Source organism: Cucurbita maxima, unplaced genomic scaffold (assembly GCF_002738345.1).
Source record: "Cucurbita maxima cultivar Rimu unplaced genomic scaffold, Cmax_1.0 Cma_Scf00028, whole genome shotgun sequence".
Taxonomy (NCBI): domain Eukaryota; kingdom Viridiplantae; phylum Streptophyta; class Magnoliopsida; order Cucurbitales; family Cucurbitaceae; genus Cucurbita; species Cucurbita maxima.
This window is the reverse complement of record NW_019272044.1, coordinates 1,683,997-1,699,659: the sequence shown is the minus strand read 5'-3', so window position 1 is coordinate 1,699,659 and position 15,663 is coordinate 1,683,997. Positions and strand designations below refer to the sequence as shown.

The following is a 15,663-nucleotide window of genomic DNA, read 5'->3' as shown; positions in this document are numbered from 1 at the left end:
AAATGTTTCGTTCCCCTCTCCACCCCATTCGGAGCCCAGCGTCTTTGCTAGCACCCAACTTTATGTCTGGCTCTGAAATTATTTGTAACAACTCCAAACTCTAGCCGAAATTGTCCTTTTGGAACTTTTCATTTCTGGGTTTCACTCAAGGTTTTTAAAACATGTCTGATATGGAGAGGTTTCCACACCTTTTATAAAGAATGTTTCGTTCCCCTCTCCAATCGATGTGAGATCTCACGATGTATATTATATTAATAACTAAAATCTTATAAAACTCAAATATCAAACAGTCACAAGTCATAAACATCACTTATATCCGCTACAAATATCAAATATTTTTCATTTTCATAATAATCTTAAAAATCGAGTAGATTATTGTTGGGTTGTAACTCTATTTTTTGATTTGTTGGATTAGACCCAACAAAAAAAATGTAAACATTAGAATTGAATTGAATTTTTAGTTTTACAAAAATTCAACCCAACAAAAAAAACATTTTTATAGTTTGAATTCTATAGTCTACCGAAAGTTTGAGATTGATATAAATTTTTATTTAAAATTCAAAGAAATTATAAATAAAGAAGATACTTAATACTATTCTAAAATGGATTATTTGATGGAATAAAAATTAAATAATATATAAATAATCTCACTTCTTATAAAATCCCTAATTTTCATCTTCTCCAAATCAATCATGCGAACAACAAAAGGTTTCAGATTGAAAATCAAGCTTCCCAAGATCTTCAAACGGAGAACCACCTCCAACCCTTTTTCCAAGCTCTTCGCCCTCGCTACGGCGTCGTTTTCTCGCCCGGATGCGTACTCTTAACCGGGTCCGGAACGGACCGGAAGCGGTGGCGCCGAAGGGGTATTTGGCCGTGCACGTCGGTGGACTGGAGGATGAAAGGGAGAGACATCTTGTGCCGATGATTTACTAAAACCATCCGTTGTTCGGGAAATTGCTGCAGGCGGCGGAGAGGATTTATGGGTTTCAGTATCCGGGTCGGATCGTCATTCCGGTTGATGTGTCGGAGTTTGAGGAGGTTACCAATTGCATTGCCACGGCGGAGTACGGCTGCCGCAACTGTCGTAGCGGTGGCTACCGGTGGCGGAGCTGTAGAAAGTAGAGTCTGTTACTGGTACTGACCGAAGAGGATGGTCAAAAAGCATTGGCCAATGGTTTTGTTTTTCTTTTTTTTTTCTAAATACAGTAATTATCGATTTTTTTAATATCACGTTACCATTTTTTTTTTTATTTTTTAGCTTAGCTAAATATATATAAGTAAATAATTATAAATAAGATTTTATGTTAATAATCAATAAATTTATGTAATAAGTGGGTTGAAATTGGTGGAGATGAGGGTTGAAATAGGAAACAAGAAACGAGAATAGAAAATACTTCCACGTCCTACTCATCCTTTGCAGGTGAGGGTTGAAATAGGAAACAAGAAACGAGAATGAAAAAGACTTCCACGTCCCTACTCATCCTACTCATCCTTTACAGATGAGGGTTGAAATAGGAAACAAGAAACGAGAATGAAAAAGACTTCCACGTCCCTACTCATCCTACTCATCCTTTACAGATGAGGGTTGAAATAGGAAACAAGAAACGATAATGAAAAAGATTTCCACGTCCCTACTCATCCTCTGCTTTCAACTGAGTTGGCTTTATAATTTTTATGCGAATAATAATAAAAAGAAATCAATAAACTAAAGTCATTTTAATTTTAAAAATAATTATGTTAATTTGATGGGTCAAAATAAGCAAATAAGAACATTTTTAAGGGTAAAGTGTAAATGCAAAATTTTCGAGTAATAAATGTTATAATGGAACATTAACCATGACGAGGTAATCAATTTTTTTTAAATAAGGATCACGAATGCACCGATTCAATGTGTGATACCTGACCTAACCCAAATTATTAATGATTAATTCCGACCCTTGAGTAAAATACATGATAAACAAAGAAAATTAGTGTTAATATTTTCCCCTCAAAGAAGACCACTTCAATTTGAGTTGAAACCACAAAGGAGGAACACCCAAAACTCCACGTTGTAGCCTTGGATCAAACACATCAAACTCTACCTTTCTTAAAGAATCCAACAAAACTTGAGCAGGCACAGCCTGCAAAAGCACGGGCAGCGCCTCCTTCGGCACGGTCCCAGACAAGTCTCGAGCTTTTCGCAAATGAGCATTGGCTACAGAAGCCATCTCAAACACTGCATCACATAGCCTCTCTCTCGAATCTAAGTGCATCTCGAAACGCCCTCCCTGCTTAGCCAGCAGACCGTGCTCTTCGGCCACTTTGACAGGAATGTAAGAACAATGGCGATTTCGAGTAGCGTGATATGGTAATGACTTGAGCAACAAAAGCAGCCCTCCTGCCTTGCCGATATGAGATGCTGCATGATCGGCTGCTGTCGACCTAATGCCACCAGATTGAAGGGTCATGTAGAGTAGTGTTGATGCAGTATCTTCAGCGTATTTCTCTAGCTCATCCATGGTTTCTGGAATTTCAGTGTCCTCCCTTCTGGCGTCGTTAATACGAGCTTCAACAGACCGTTTCAGCCACAGTTTGCTTATTTTGTTCTCAGATATCACAGATGAAAGGGCTTGTGCTATTGGATGTTCGATCTTTTTGCTAGCGTATATTTTGTCGATAGCTTCCTGCCACCACACGAGTCGCATGAGACCGATCCTGGGATCGGTAGCAACGTCCATGGCCCTTGATGTTTCAACGTTAAATGCTCGAAGTGCAAATGCAGCCTTCCTCATTGAAGGGGGAAGTTCCAGGAGGCAGAGGTAATGATGGTAGTCATAGCTTCGCACTTGCTGTACGCAGTGCGAGAAAGCGGCGCGTAAGCTACTGGATGCGATCGTGCCATTCATCACATTCCAGATGTCAATCTACCTGCAAATGAATAATCTTATTATTATCATTTGTTACCGAAAGTAAAAAAGGAGAATTTAAAAGTTTCATATTGTAACAGCCTGAGCCTGAGCCCACCGCTAGCAGACATTGCCCTCTTCAGGCTTTCTCTTTCGCGCTTCCCCTCAAGGTTTTAAAATGCGTCTACTAGGGAGAGGTTTTCACACCCTCATAAGGAATGTTTCGTTCCCCTCTCCAACCGATATGAGATCTCACAATTCATCTCCCTTGGAGTCCAACGTCCTCGCTAGCACACGTTCCCTTCTCCAATTGATGTGGGACCCTAATCCACCCCCCTTTGGGACCTAGCGTCCTTACTGGCACACCGCCTCGTGTCCACCCCCCATCGACATCTCCCAGTTTTGGCTCTGACACCATTTATAACAGCCCAAGCCTACCACTACCAGATATTGTCCACTTTGACCCGTTACGTATCGTCATCAGCTTCACCGTTTCCACATCCTTCTAAAGAATGTTTTGTTCTTCTCTTCAACCAATGTGGGATCTCACAATCCCCCTCCCCCCTTCAGGACCTAGTGTCCTCGCTGGCACTAGGGAGAGGCTTCCACACCCTTATAACAAATGTTTCGCTCTCCTCCCCAACCGATGTGGGATCTCACACTCATTCCACATGACTCACACTAGTTAAAAAGGTAAGACATTCCACCTTGCCCTCTAACGTTTATACGGTTTAACCATTGGGGGCCTATCAACGTCGTGCGAAACAATTAATCTCTTTCTTCAAGTCCTAAGCAAATATGAAATGACTGTCGCACCAGATTTTGTGAAGCAAATATATATGTTATAAGCATCACTATTTGCAGCTTGACTCCACTACTGATACAAATACTTCATTCTAGTATACAAATACTCATTAAACCCAGCAATTAGGAACCAAAACGTACGCTTCCTTTATCTGCCGAAGGGTATTCAGAACCAAGTTACATTCAAGAACTGATAAGCCCTTATCTAAATATAATTTTCTTTTTCACTTGCTTGATAGATCTGTAAGCTGTCATTTTTTTAATAAAGAACCAAAATTTCAATGCAAAAAATGAGGGAAAAAAAGCTCAGAGAAAAGAGGCAGAAGGAGCCTCAACTAGCAAAAGGAGCTCCAATCCAACAACAATCATGTTAAGATCATAATTACAAAAGACTCCATCAAAACTTGTTAAGCTCTTTAAACAGTAAGAAGTAGAAAGAGGATATTTCTAGAAGAACACACCAAAACTTGTTAAGTATATTTGTTAACATTTATTAGACATTTTGTTAAGCATCTAAGCAAACACATAATAATGTAAGACAAAATTCACAGCGGAATACATCAAAATCATATTTTAGGATATAAAGAAATAAACTTGTGATTTTGTAATTAACTTATGGTATAAAAATAATATATATTTTAAAAAACGGTTCCTTGTAGTGTTTGTGTACTACATTAAAAAAAAAAAAATGATGTGTAACCTCGTATCAAGTGTATTAGTAAGTTGTTGGGCTTTCGTAACAACCCAATCCCACCGCTAGCAGACATTGTCCTCTTCGGGCTTTTTCCTTTTTGGGGCCTAGTGTTATTACTGACACTCCTTCCCCTCTCAAATCGATGTGGGATCTCACAATCCACCCCCCTTCGAAACTCAATGTCCTCGCTGGCACACCACCCAGTGTCCACCACCCTTCGGGGCTCAGCGTCCTCGCTAGCATACTGCCCGGTGTTTGGTTCTAATACCATTTGTAACAACCCAAGCCCATCGCTAGCAGATATTGTCCTCTTTGGGCTTTCCCTTTCGAGCTTCCCCTCAAGGTTTTTAAAACACGTCTGCTAGGAAGAGGTTTCCACACCTTTATAAGGAATACTCGTTTTCCTCTCCAACAGATGTGGGATCTCACAATCTACCCCCAACGAGGCCCAGCGTCCTCAATGACACACATTCCCCTCTCCAATCGACGTGGGATCTCATAATTTTTAACCTAAAAGCTTGAACCTAGGACCTTATAGGACATCAAACATCTGAAACTTTTATCACTGTGATTCCTACAGGTGATGCAATCCTCAATTCCTTACGCCTAAAACACCCCTCAGGTATTACAGAACTCAAGATCTACCATCAATTCAGAAAATGGAAAAGGAAACGTGCTAACACTTCACTATCAATTAACAAGTTGCAACAATGAAGTTTTATGAATTCAAGTAATGCTAACAAGAACAGATTAAAATGGGTAAAAAGAAAATCAAAAGAAATTGAATCCCATGTAACTCCTCCTTAACCCAAACTGAAGATCAAACAACAAAATCTTTGCTATTTCATTCAGTACTTAAAGCAAGCACTTGATGTGCATCCAATAGATTCCATCAATACACCATCGTTCCGAGTTACAGCCATTACCCTCGATCCAAATTACGAAACCAAGCAGCTAAATAGAAGATAACATAAAATTTGAAAGGATGCATACAAGATCTCTCTAGAAAACTAGGAGAAAAAGTGAAAGAAAAAACAAAACCGTGAAACAATCGTTGCAGGAAAACTTACTCCAACTTGGTAATCGAAGAATGTCTCTAATGTCAAACACTGGCTTGCAAATTCTTTGAGAGAGATAGAGAGAGAGAGAGAGTACCCAAAGACCATGGGCGTTCAAACCCCACGAAGAGCCCCAGCGGAGGATATCGGGCACGTTCCTGCCAAAAATACTGCTGTTATACGACGACGTTTCGAAGCTCCAATCTATGCGAATGAGCATACTACGACGCCGTTTGGAGCCTACACCGGAACACAAATTATATACTACATTCAGTTATAAATTTCGTTTTTAATCTTCCCTAAACTTTTAAAAAATATATAAAATATTATAATATAATATTTAACATAATTTTAAAAATTTTAAATTTCAATATTACAAGATAAATCTAAAAATAAAAATAGGTTAAATTAAATATATATCTTTAAATATACTCTGTATTAAATTTTTATTTATTTATTTACAAACAAAAATTGATTATAATTAAATTTCAAATCCGAATAATCAGAGGATCAAAATATTAATTTTAAAATGTAATAACTAAATAAAAATTAATGATTTTTTTATTTATTTTTTTAAACACGAATAATTAGAATCAAATTTCCCAAAAGTCTATTTTACCCTCAAAATATGCCATATTTGATTATTCCAGGAGAGGATAAACTAGCAGTTGTTTCCAAACACCCCAATTTTACGAGGCAATCGAACATTCGAGAACTTCTTCGAGAAATCTAAAAGTTATTTTCTACTCCAAAAATAAAACGAGAACTATCTGGGTTCTTCTTTCGAAATTCTTCGCCATTATAAGATCTTCATCTTCCCCGTTTACTGCAATTTTTCCTCCGGATTCTCAGATTTCTCACCAATTCTTGTTGCTTGACGGTTTGTTTTCCATGGCCGACGAAGCCAAAGCCAAGGGTAATGCGGCCTTCTCCGCCGGGGATTTCTCCGCCGCTGTCCGTCATTTCTCCGAGGCCATCGAACTTGCTCCTACCAATCACGTGCTTTATTCCAATCGATCTGCGGCTTATGCTTCTCTTCATCAATATTCTGAGGCGTTGGTTGATGCAGAGAAGACCGTTGAGTTGAAGCCGGACTGGCCTAAGGGTTACAGCCGTCTTGGTGCGGCTCATCTCGGTCTCGGTGAACATGAGGCGGCTGTATTGGCTTATAAGAAGGGGCTTGAGATTGATCCTAGCAATGAGGCGTTGAAATCCGGGCTGGCTGATGCTCAGTCTGCGGCATCTAGGTCGCGGCCAGCGCCTCCGCCGAATCCGTTCGCGAATGTTTTCTCTGGACCTGAGATGTGGGCTAAACTGACCGCTGATCCGACGACTAGGGCTTTTCTGCAACAACCGGATTTTTTGAATATAATGCAGGAGATTCAGAGAAACCCTAATAGTATCAATGTTTATTTGAAGGATCAGAGGGTGATGGCTGCGTTAGGGGTTTTGCTGAACTTGAAGATGCATAATACGGCCGGGGAGGAAGGCGATATTCCTGAGGCCTCCTCTCCGCCGGCGGAACGAAAAAGAGCTGCTGTGCCCGAGCCGGTGAAGGAGCCAGAGCCAGAGCCAGAGCCAGAGCCTATGGAAGTGACGGAGGATGAGAAGGAGGCAAAGGAGAAGAAGCTGCAGGCACAGAAGGAGAAGGAGGCGGGCAATGCGGCTTACAAAAAGAAGGATTTCGAGAAGGCAATTAATCATTACTCGAAGGCATTGGAGTTGGACGATGAGGACATCTCTTTCTTAACAAATCGAGCTGCTGTCTATTTGGAGATGGGAAAGGTAATGGGTTGTACGTATGATTAAATGCTGATAACTTTCATGATTGTTTTCTGTTTCTATACTGCGTTAGGCATGTTATGCAAACATTTGTCAATGGTCTGTTTCTGAGGGGCCTTGATCTTTAGGCGAAGAAAAATTTTGATTGCAAATTATTTTGGAAAGGGCTCTTTCAGAAGACTATAGAAAAAGAGATGCCCACCTCATAGTTGATTTTACCCCATGAAAGCATTTAGAAATGCGAGTAATTAAGCTATGCTTGTTCTTTCTCTGCAGTACGAAGACTGTATTAAAGATTGTGATAAGGCTGTTGAGAGGGGAAGGGAGCTCAGGTCAGACTTTAAGATGATTGCAAGGGCTTTGACTAGGAAAGGAACAGCGTATGTAAAATTGGCAAAATGTTCAAAGGATTATGATATTGCTATTGAAACTTTCCAGAAGGCTCTTACTGAGCATAGAAATCCTGACACCCTGAAGAAACTTAATGATGCTGAGAAAGCAAAGAAGGACTTAGAGCAACAGGAGTATTTCGATCCTAAAATAGCTGATGAGGAACGGGAAAAAGGTATGCTGTTTTTCCCCAGGTTTTGTTCCTTTTTATGTTTTTAAATTTTACTGATACAGCCGAATGGATTGAGTTTGTAGAAGATCTTATTCTTTAGATATTACTTGATTAAAGCAATTGGGTAACTTGCAAATTGTAGGGAAAACTTAAAAAGAAAGAAAATTTACCTTATTGCTCCAGGATCTGTTGTATTCTTAAGCTTTAGTTATATTTTCCTCCTATCTTGATTCTTGATTTTGTGAGCTTTGGCTAACTTCTTGTATTTGATATAACTTCTTATGCTTACTGATTTGTTCACAGGCAATGAGTATTTTAAGCAGCAAAAATATCCTGAAGCCGTGAAACATTACACAGAATCCTTGAGAAGAAACCCCAAGGACGCGAAGGTCAGTGCATTAGCTTTGTCTTTGAACTCTGAAGAAATTGGCTCCATCCTTATATGGTGAGATGTGTTCTGATGTATTGTTTTCTTTACAGGCATACAGCAATCGTGCGGCTTGCTATACTAAGTTGGGCGCATTGCCTGAGGGATTGAAGGATGCAGAGAAGTGCATTGAGCTTGATCCTACGTTTGTGAAGGGTTACACGAGGAAAGGTGCAATTCAATTTTTCATGAAAGAATACGAAAAAGCTATGGAAACTTACCAGGAGGGATTGAAACACGACCCTAAAAACCAAGAATTACTGGATGGTATTAGAAGGTAAGCATTGTCTACTTGAATGCGGGATTAGGAAACAAATTCCACTTAACTGAAGCTGAGAACTTCGATTGCAGATGTGTAGAACAGGTCAACAAGGCAAGCCGTGGTGACTTAACCCCTGAAGAATTGAAGGAAAGACAGGTAACTCGTGTTTTCGAATCGTGTCGAGTAGTGAGCTTTTAGTCAGCTTTGTGTTTCGTGAATTGGTCTGACATGAACTTCATCTTTAGGCCAAGGCAATGCAGGACCCAGAAATCCAAAATATCCTCACAGATCCTGTAATGAGACAGGTATGTTTAGATCTTATTAGGCTTTGTTCTCTGCTTATGCATACTTCTTGAGTTTGATGCATGTGTTTGTTGGTGGCTCTTTGTAGGTATTAACTGATTTCCAGGAAAATCCAAAGGCGGCTCAAGAACACACCAAGAACCCAATGGTGATGAACAAAATCCAGAAGCTGATTAGCGCAGGAATTGTCCAAATGAGATGAACAGAGCAACCCCATTTACTATGACCGGTCAGAAAGATTTCTTAAAATTTTCAAGTGCAGTTTGGATTGTGTGTATCGTTTGGAATTATTGATATAGACCCGTTTTTAAGTCGAAATAATTTTCTTGCATAGTAGTCTTTTTTGTTTATTAATGGTTTTGATCCTTAGTTTCCTTTCCCTTGCACAGTACATTGGTGTTCCATTTTAAATCATGAATCAAATTTCGTAACGCACTTGGCACTAGCTCAGATGATTGTTTCGTATGCTAAAGTTTTGGCTCAAAATTGAGTACTGCACAGTTTTCTTTCTTCTTTATGTTAGTGCTCTCTTCTCAGCTTTTTTCATCTCGTTCTTGTTTTTAACTCCTTGTGTGTGATTAAAAGTTCAACAGAGTGGCTACATTTAGTGATCTTTAGGGTTACAATTTTACTTCATGGTCTTGTTTGGTGCCTGAGGATTTGAGCATGGTTTGATTTGATTGGATTTCTTTTACCCGTAGCAATGTTTGAATGTTATAAGTTTCGCTTTTAATCTCCCAAAAGAAGGGATAAAGCTATGGGTCTGTCTTTTGATATCTTTTTTAAGGATCACTAACATTCAAGATTATAATGTTCCGTCTTTAATTGAAGCTATCGGTAATAATACCTATAGATAACTATTTTATAAATTAAAATTCTTTCTAAGCATCACTTATAGTAGTGAAATTTAAAAATATATATATGCATGGTAACTCAGTATAAACAACAATTCTAGATCTTTGCTCCCAAATTAATTTTAATCATCCAAATCTTTGGAGCATATGGTTGGGATGATCCATATGGGACTAGATAAATTTTTTTGTGCAGGATCTGCTATGTAATGGTCTTCAAAGCTTCCATCGTCTAAGTTGAATATACCTAAATCTTGAGTTCCATCCAAGATGAACGTAACGATTATCGGTGAAATATATATGATTTGGTAAACATTTAGGAAATTCTTTAGTTGAAACACAAATGGACTTAGCATCACCATCTAAGCTCTTTCACCTTTACTGCCCTTCGCATGTCATTTTCATTCTCATGAATAAGTTTGTAAACTTCAAAGTCGACGGTTTTGAATTGTTTTTGTTCTTCTCCGGTGTCTAATATTCTCAAAACAACCCAAACCTCTTCTTTGGAAGACTCTGTACATTTTTAAGGAAATAGAAATAGATGAACTTTTATCCTCACTCGCCTGACCTTCAACTTTCCCAACATTCAAATACTTTTCTGTGGCATATAAAATACCACTACAAATATTAATATCATTAAAGGAAATATTTAGTGTTGGGTAGTAATACGTCTAATTTTTATCATTTGCTCTTATGAGACACAATCTTAGATATGTACCAACGATAGCTACAACCATGTAATCGTTTGGATATAATAATGAATCGTTGGTTAGTATTTCTTTAATTATATAGTCTGGAATCTACTCAATTTCATCATGTGTAGCAATTGGAGGAAGATAAATCACAATCCCAAAAAAAAATGTTGAATAAAACAATACCGAGTGTCTCATAACACATGATCAACCAACCGAAAGAGGAACCACAACACCTTTTGTTGAACCAAAATTTGAAGTCCTCCGAGCGAACTATGTTCCTAGTGAGATCGTATAAGCAATGTTGCTTTTCAAGACCATGTTTTGAGGGGACAATGAGCATAGGTAGTTGAGGAAACTTGGAAGTAACTAGAGATGGATGGTGTTCGTGGTGTAATGCAAAGAATCACACCAAGAACATCATAGTCGAGTGCAGTCCAATCTCGAAATTTTTAATAATCCATAGTTTTTTTTTTTTTTTTTTTGTACTTTTGCTGTATCAAAATAAATGATATAATTGAAAATAAAATTGAATGAGGACCTATTTTCTAAAATATGTTTGGAGATAAAATAAATTTTTCATCTAAACGATCTTTCAAAAATGTTACATGTCTTATAAGATTTTAATTATTTCCCTACATTCTTAAAATAATTTTTTTAATTATAATTAGAAAGTCACACATACATTCACATATTATAATTAAGATTTGATTAAATGAAAGGATAAAATGTTCGTAAAAAAATAAAATATCTAAAGCAATTAGGTGAATATTTCTAATAGGGTGAAATGTCTCAATGTAAACTAAAACGAATTTTGAAGGACGAAGTCAAGCCAATTCGAATATTAGATAGAACTTTGGCTAAAACCATCTAATTCTAATTGTTTTATGTATGATGACACATGCCCATTGACTTTGCACGTGTCATATTTATGATATATTTGACATGTATGATGATATTATATTTGTTGTTTTATGATTGACTATGATACGTCATTATTGCTACATAATATTGTGTTATAAATGAAATGTCAATTCATGTAATGATGAGCTATATTTATGTTACGGGTGTACATAGTTTGAGTTGGATTGAGTTGAGGAATTTTTTTTTACCCAACCTATAAATTCGGGTTGGTTTGATTGATAACCCAACTCAACCTTCTATATTCGGGTTGGGTTTAGGTTAGGTTAATTTTTTTTTAATTTAAAAAGATTATTTATCCACATTTTATAATCATTAAATACAATTTTAAATCAGATGTATTAAAAGTTCATAGACAACCACAAATCAATCTATAATCATTAAAAAAAAAAATTCATCAACAATACCACCAGAAAATAATATCTTTAACAGTTGAACATTATCATAAAACTAAATACAACTAATTCGGCATTTCTTGATAGTTGATTCGATTCCTTTAAAATTAAAAAAAAAAAAAAAAAATTAGCTTAAAGAAACCATACCTAACAAAAACTAAAAAAAAAAAAATACCGTAAATTATCCAAAAAAATTTACTTACATTTAATACGGTAAATTAACAAAAATAAAAATAATATATATATATATATATATAAAAGGAACTAAACCAAATAATGAAAGTTAAATTTCTTAATATATTTTATAAATTTGTTTCCATTTGGGTCTCAACTCGACCTTTTAGACTTATGACCTCAAAATCAAACTGAGTCATTTTGAGTTTAAGAAAAATAACCCAAACCAACCCCTAAACTTCGAGATGGGTTAGTTTGTATTGTCGGATTGGATGTACACCCCTAATCTCTATTTCTTCTCACGTTTAAGTTCGAAGTCTTATATAAAAAGAATAATAATATGTAATATGAATCTAATAATAAGACGACAAAAAAAGAATAATAAAATATTTTATAATCTAAATATATTTCTTATTTTAATTATTTTTCTTAACATTTCAATTCAAAATATAAATCCATTAAATAAAATTTTAATTTCAAAAGACTTCCAAGATTAAGGATGAAACTCATAATAAATTTGAAGTTTAAAAGAAAATTGGAATTAACTTCAAAAAAAAATTATTTGATTACACTCACTTCAGTTGCCTAACAAGTGAGAGAGCAATGGTTATCAATTGAGCAACATCCACCACCAATGTCCTCACCGACTCCTTCACGCTACCGTTCATTGTGTCTCCGGCGAACCCGTCCATGCACCTGTTGTCGTCGGTCAGAGCAGCGCTTACCCACGTCTGAATATCCTCAGTGTCAAGTCGGGTTTTGTCATTACCCTTCAACTCCTCCTCCACAGCCATCTTTAACTCTTCTATTGAATCTCCAAATTCTTCCATGCAATCACTCAAATCATAGCTCTCTTGCTGTGTTAAGGCATTCGATTTGGCCAGGCTCGTGATGGTCGATGAGGCATCGTGCGTGTGCGTGAGAGCGACAGTGAGGGCGGCGATAGTCATCAGACGATGGCTGCCGTGAATGGCGGAGGCGTCGGTCAGGGTAGGGTGTGGTTTGACAATTGGTTTTGATGAATTGGGTGTCGTTGATTGGTTGAGTTGTAGCAGTATATGATTGGTTGATTAAGATCATCAAGAGAATGGCTGTGATTGGAAGAAACTGAGGGTTCCATTTCCCGCTGTCTCTACAAATGGACGGTTTTGATTATGGGGAAGTTTCTTCGTCTGTCATGGAATCCATTTTTCTTTCCAATCTATAGGTGAGAATCCCAGGTTGGTTGGGGGAGAACGAAACACTCTCTATAAGCATGGAAGGTTTTAAAAATTTTGAGAGAAGACCCGAAAGGAAAAGCCCAAAAAGGATAAATGATATCAGAGTCTGACATTGGACTATGTGCCAGCGAGGAGGCTGTTCCCCAAAGGGGTAGACATGAGGCAATGTGCTAGTAAGGATGCTGGGCCTCGAAGGAGGTGGATTTAGTGGGAGTCCCACATCGATTGGAGAAAGGAACGAGTGCTAGCGAGAATGCTGGGCCCTGAAAAATGTGGATTATGAGAATCTCATATTGGTTGGGGGAGAACAAAACACTTTTCATGTTTATCATAAATGTTGAAAATATAATTGTCTTAAATTACAACAAAATTGATAATAAAACTAAAGTAAATATAAAAACAAGAGTTTTGAAATTAAAAAAAAAAAATGGTAACCGAACATAAGTGATAAGGACCTCACAACACTCTCTCACGAGTATACATTCAAGAAATTTTAGGTCACTCTTTATTTTCACCTCTCAAAATTTTAAATAGAGCCAAGATTGAATTTTGAACTCTTCGTTCATTAAAAACTAAAAAGATAAAAATAAATAAAAATCAAATTGAGAAGAAACGCAAAGAAAACATATATCCAATCTTGAGCCTGAAGCTCTATACCAAATGATATGATAAGGAATCACTACAAGGGGAGTAAGATTCAAATTATCTTGTTGATCGAATATGGCAAGAACATTGTTTGAGATTCGAATCACTCCACAAGCAAGATCAATCATGTCTAACTTGAATGATTCTTGTTGATCAAATATCTCAACGCAACAACACTTGATTGAGATTCGAATCACTTCACAAACAAGATTGATCATGTTGAGCTTGAATGATTTTACATGCAACCTAAACTATATACAATTGGAAAGAAACTTAGCCATTCGCTAAAAGAAGAGACTTCTTTTATTATATTTTCTAAGTCTGCTTACAAATACAACATACATGCCTATATAGTCTGAAAATGAAACTATTAAAGGCATTACAAGAGTTGTAACATAAAGTAAATAAAAAGTCTTAAAATACATTAATGGAATAAAATAACTTTAAATTACTATAAATTGTACTCCACCCAAAATTTATAACATGAAACTTCATTCTTCTTCGATGTGGTATGAATTGAAATATCTTTTGATAATTTCAATAATATTTTCTTCTCGTCTTCATTGAAGCATATTGTATGATTGATGTCTCTTGGTTCATATCAATGAGCAAAATTGTTAAATAAATTTTAATCATCTAATTTTTTGGAACATATAGTTGGGAGCCGAGCTTGTAGCAAGCCAAAAGTGTGACTTGAACCTACTTTGTTAAGAGAAGATCTCGAAGGGAAAAACAGACGGCAGAAAGCAATCTCTTCCAACCAGCCAACCCCCGGAGTTGAAGACAAGCCCTTTTTAGTCAAGCTTAGGCTGGGATCTTAAGGCAAATTTTTTTGTGCACGATCTCTTATGTAATGGTCTCCAAAGCTTCTATCTTCGAAGTTGAACCTACCTAAATCTAGAGTTCCATCTAATTTCCCATCAACAAGATGAATGTAACGATTGTCGGTAAAATATATACGATTTGGTAAACATTTACGAAATTCTTTAGTTGAAACACAAATGGACTGAAAGTCACCAATGAAAATAGCATCATTATCTAAGCTCTTCACTTCTACGGCCCTTCGCATGTCATCTTCATGCTCATGAGTAAGTTCGAATACTTTAAAGTCGACAGTCTCGAATTGGAAGACTTCGTAATATACGTTGTAGCTATGCCCCTGATACTTTTTGTATGGACCATCTTTACGGAAATAGAAATAGACGAACTTTCATCCTCACTATTCTAAACTTCAACCTTCCAAACATTCAAATAATTTTAATATGCATGAGGTTCTCATAGTTTAATATCATTACATGTAGTTGTGATGCCATACATATCTTCGTTCTTTTCATACCTTACATAATCATTTCATATCATTCATCAATAGCCTAACGAGAAAACATGACATTCTTATCATAACATAATAAGCGAATATAACAATCACAAGGTACGACGCTTGTAAGGTCCACAGAGCACACACTACTCATGCTTATTCATCCATCCCAAACGTTAGTAAAGTCACTCACTTGGATAGCTTAAGATGAAGTTACTAACTAATCCTTGAAGCTAGTCCAAACTCATACCCTGAACTCCAGATTAACCTATATGAGTTCACGACATCATATTAGAAACCCATTATTCGATCCTATCTACCTAACATTCACAATTAAACCCCTACCGTAATTGAGAGAATCCGACAAGTTGAGGGATCGGTCTAGGAGAGAGAAGAGATATTTTGAAGAAAGTGGAAAATTCAATTTTTTTTTTATTTATTTTATTAAGCACCATACATAGATTTAAATTTGAAAATTCTAAAAGGTAGACGATCTTAAAAAAAGAAAAAAAAAAGTTTAATGACCTGAAAAGTCCTACCCGTTTCACGTATGAATTATAACCTTATTTAAGTTGAATTAAGTTTAAATAAATAAACAATTTATAAATTGAGCATGGTTTCAAAACTAAATGGTAACTTAATTTACTATTAATTTTAAAATATACGTTTT

The 15,663-nt window shown here is 36.6% G+C and overlaps 2 protein-coding genes and 1 pseudogene across 3 annotated transcripts; 1 reads left to right on the top strand and 2 right to left on the bottom strand.

The window, feature by feature from the left end:
- Nucleotides 1-1,840: 1,840 nt before the first annotated feature.
- On the bottom strand, nt 1,841-5,620 carry LOC111465080 (NADH dehydrogenase (ubiquinone) complex I, assembly factor 6). 2 transcript variants are annotated; one of them, XM_023109364.1, is made up of 2 exons: nt 5,457-5,620; nt 1,841-2,910 (listed from the first exon to the last, which is right to left on the bottom strand). In XM_023109364.1, exon 2 carries the CDS (start codon nt 2,886-2,888, stop codon nt 1,977-1,979), a length of 912 nt encoding a protein of 303 aa, XP_022965132.1. In that variant the 5' UTR covers nt 2,889-2,910; nt 5,457-5,620; the 3' UTR covers nt 1,841-1,976. The 2 variants fall into 2 exon arrangements, with proteins under 2 accessions (XP_022965132.1, XP_022965133.1); XM_023109365.1 differs by having other exon boundaries at nt 5,542-5,582.
- A 573-nt stretch (nt 5,621-6,193) lies between these two features.
- LOC111500277 (hsp70-Hsp90 organizing protein 3-like) lies at nt 6,194-9,245 on the top strand. The gene is made up of 7 exons (XM_023151992.1): nt 6,194-7,229; nt 7,503-7,791; nt 8,092-8,177; nt 8,269-8,492; nt 8,567-8,633; nt 8,723-8,782; nt 8,869-9,245. Exons 1-7 carry the CDS (start codon nt 6,336-6,338, stop codon nt 8,980-8,982), a joined length of 1,734 nt encoding a protein of 577 aa, XP_023007760.1. The 5' UTR covers nt 6,194-6,335; the 3' UTR covers nt 8,983-9,245.
- Nucleotides 9,246-12,385: 3,140 nt separating this feature from the next.
- Nucleotides 12,386-14,860, bottom strand: LOC111500181 (annotated as a pseudogene).
- Nucleotides 14,861-15,663: the final 803 nt, after the last annotated feature.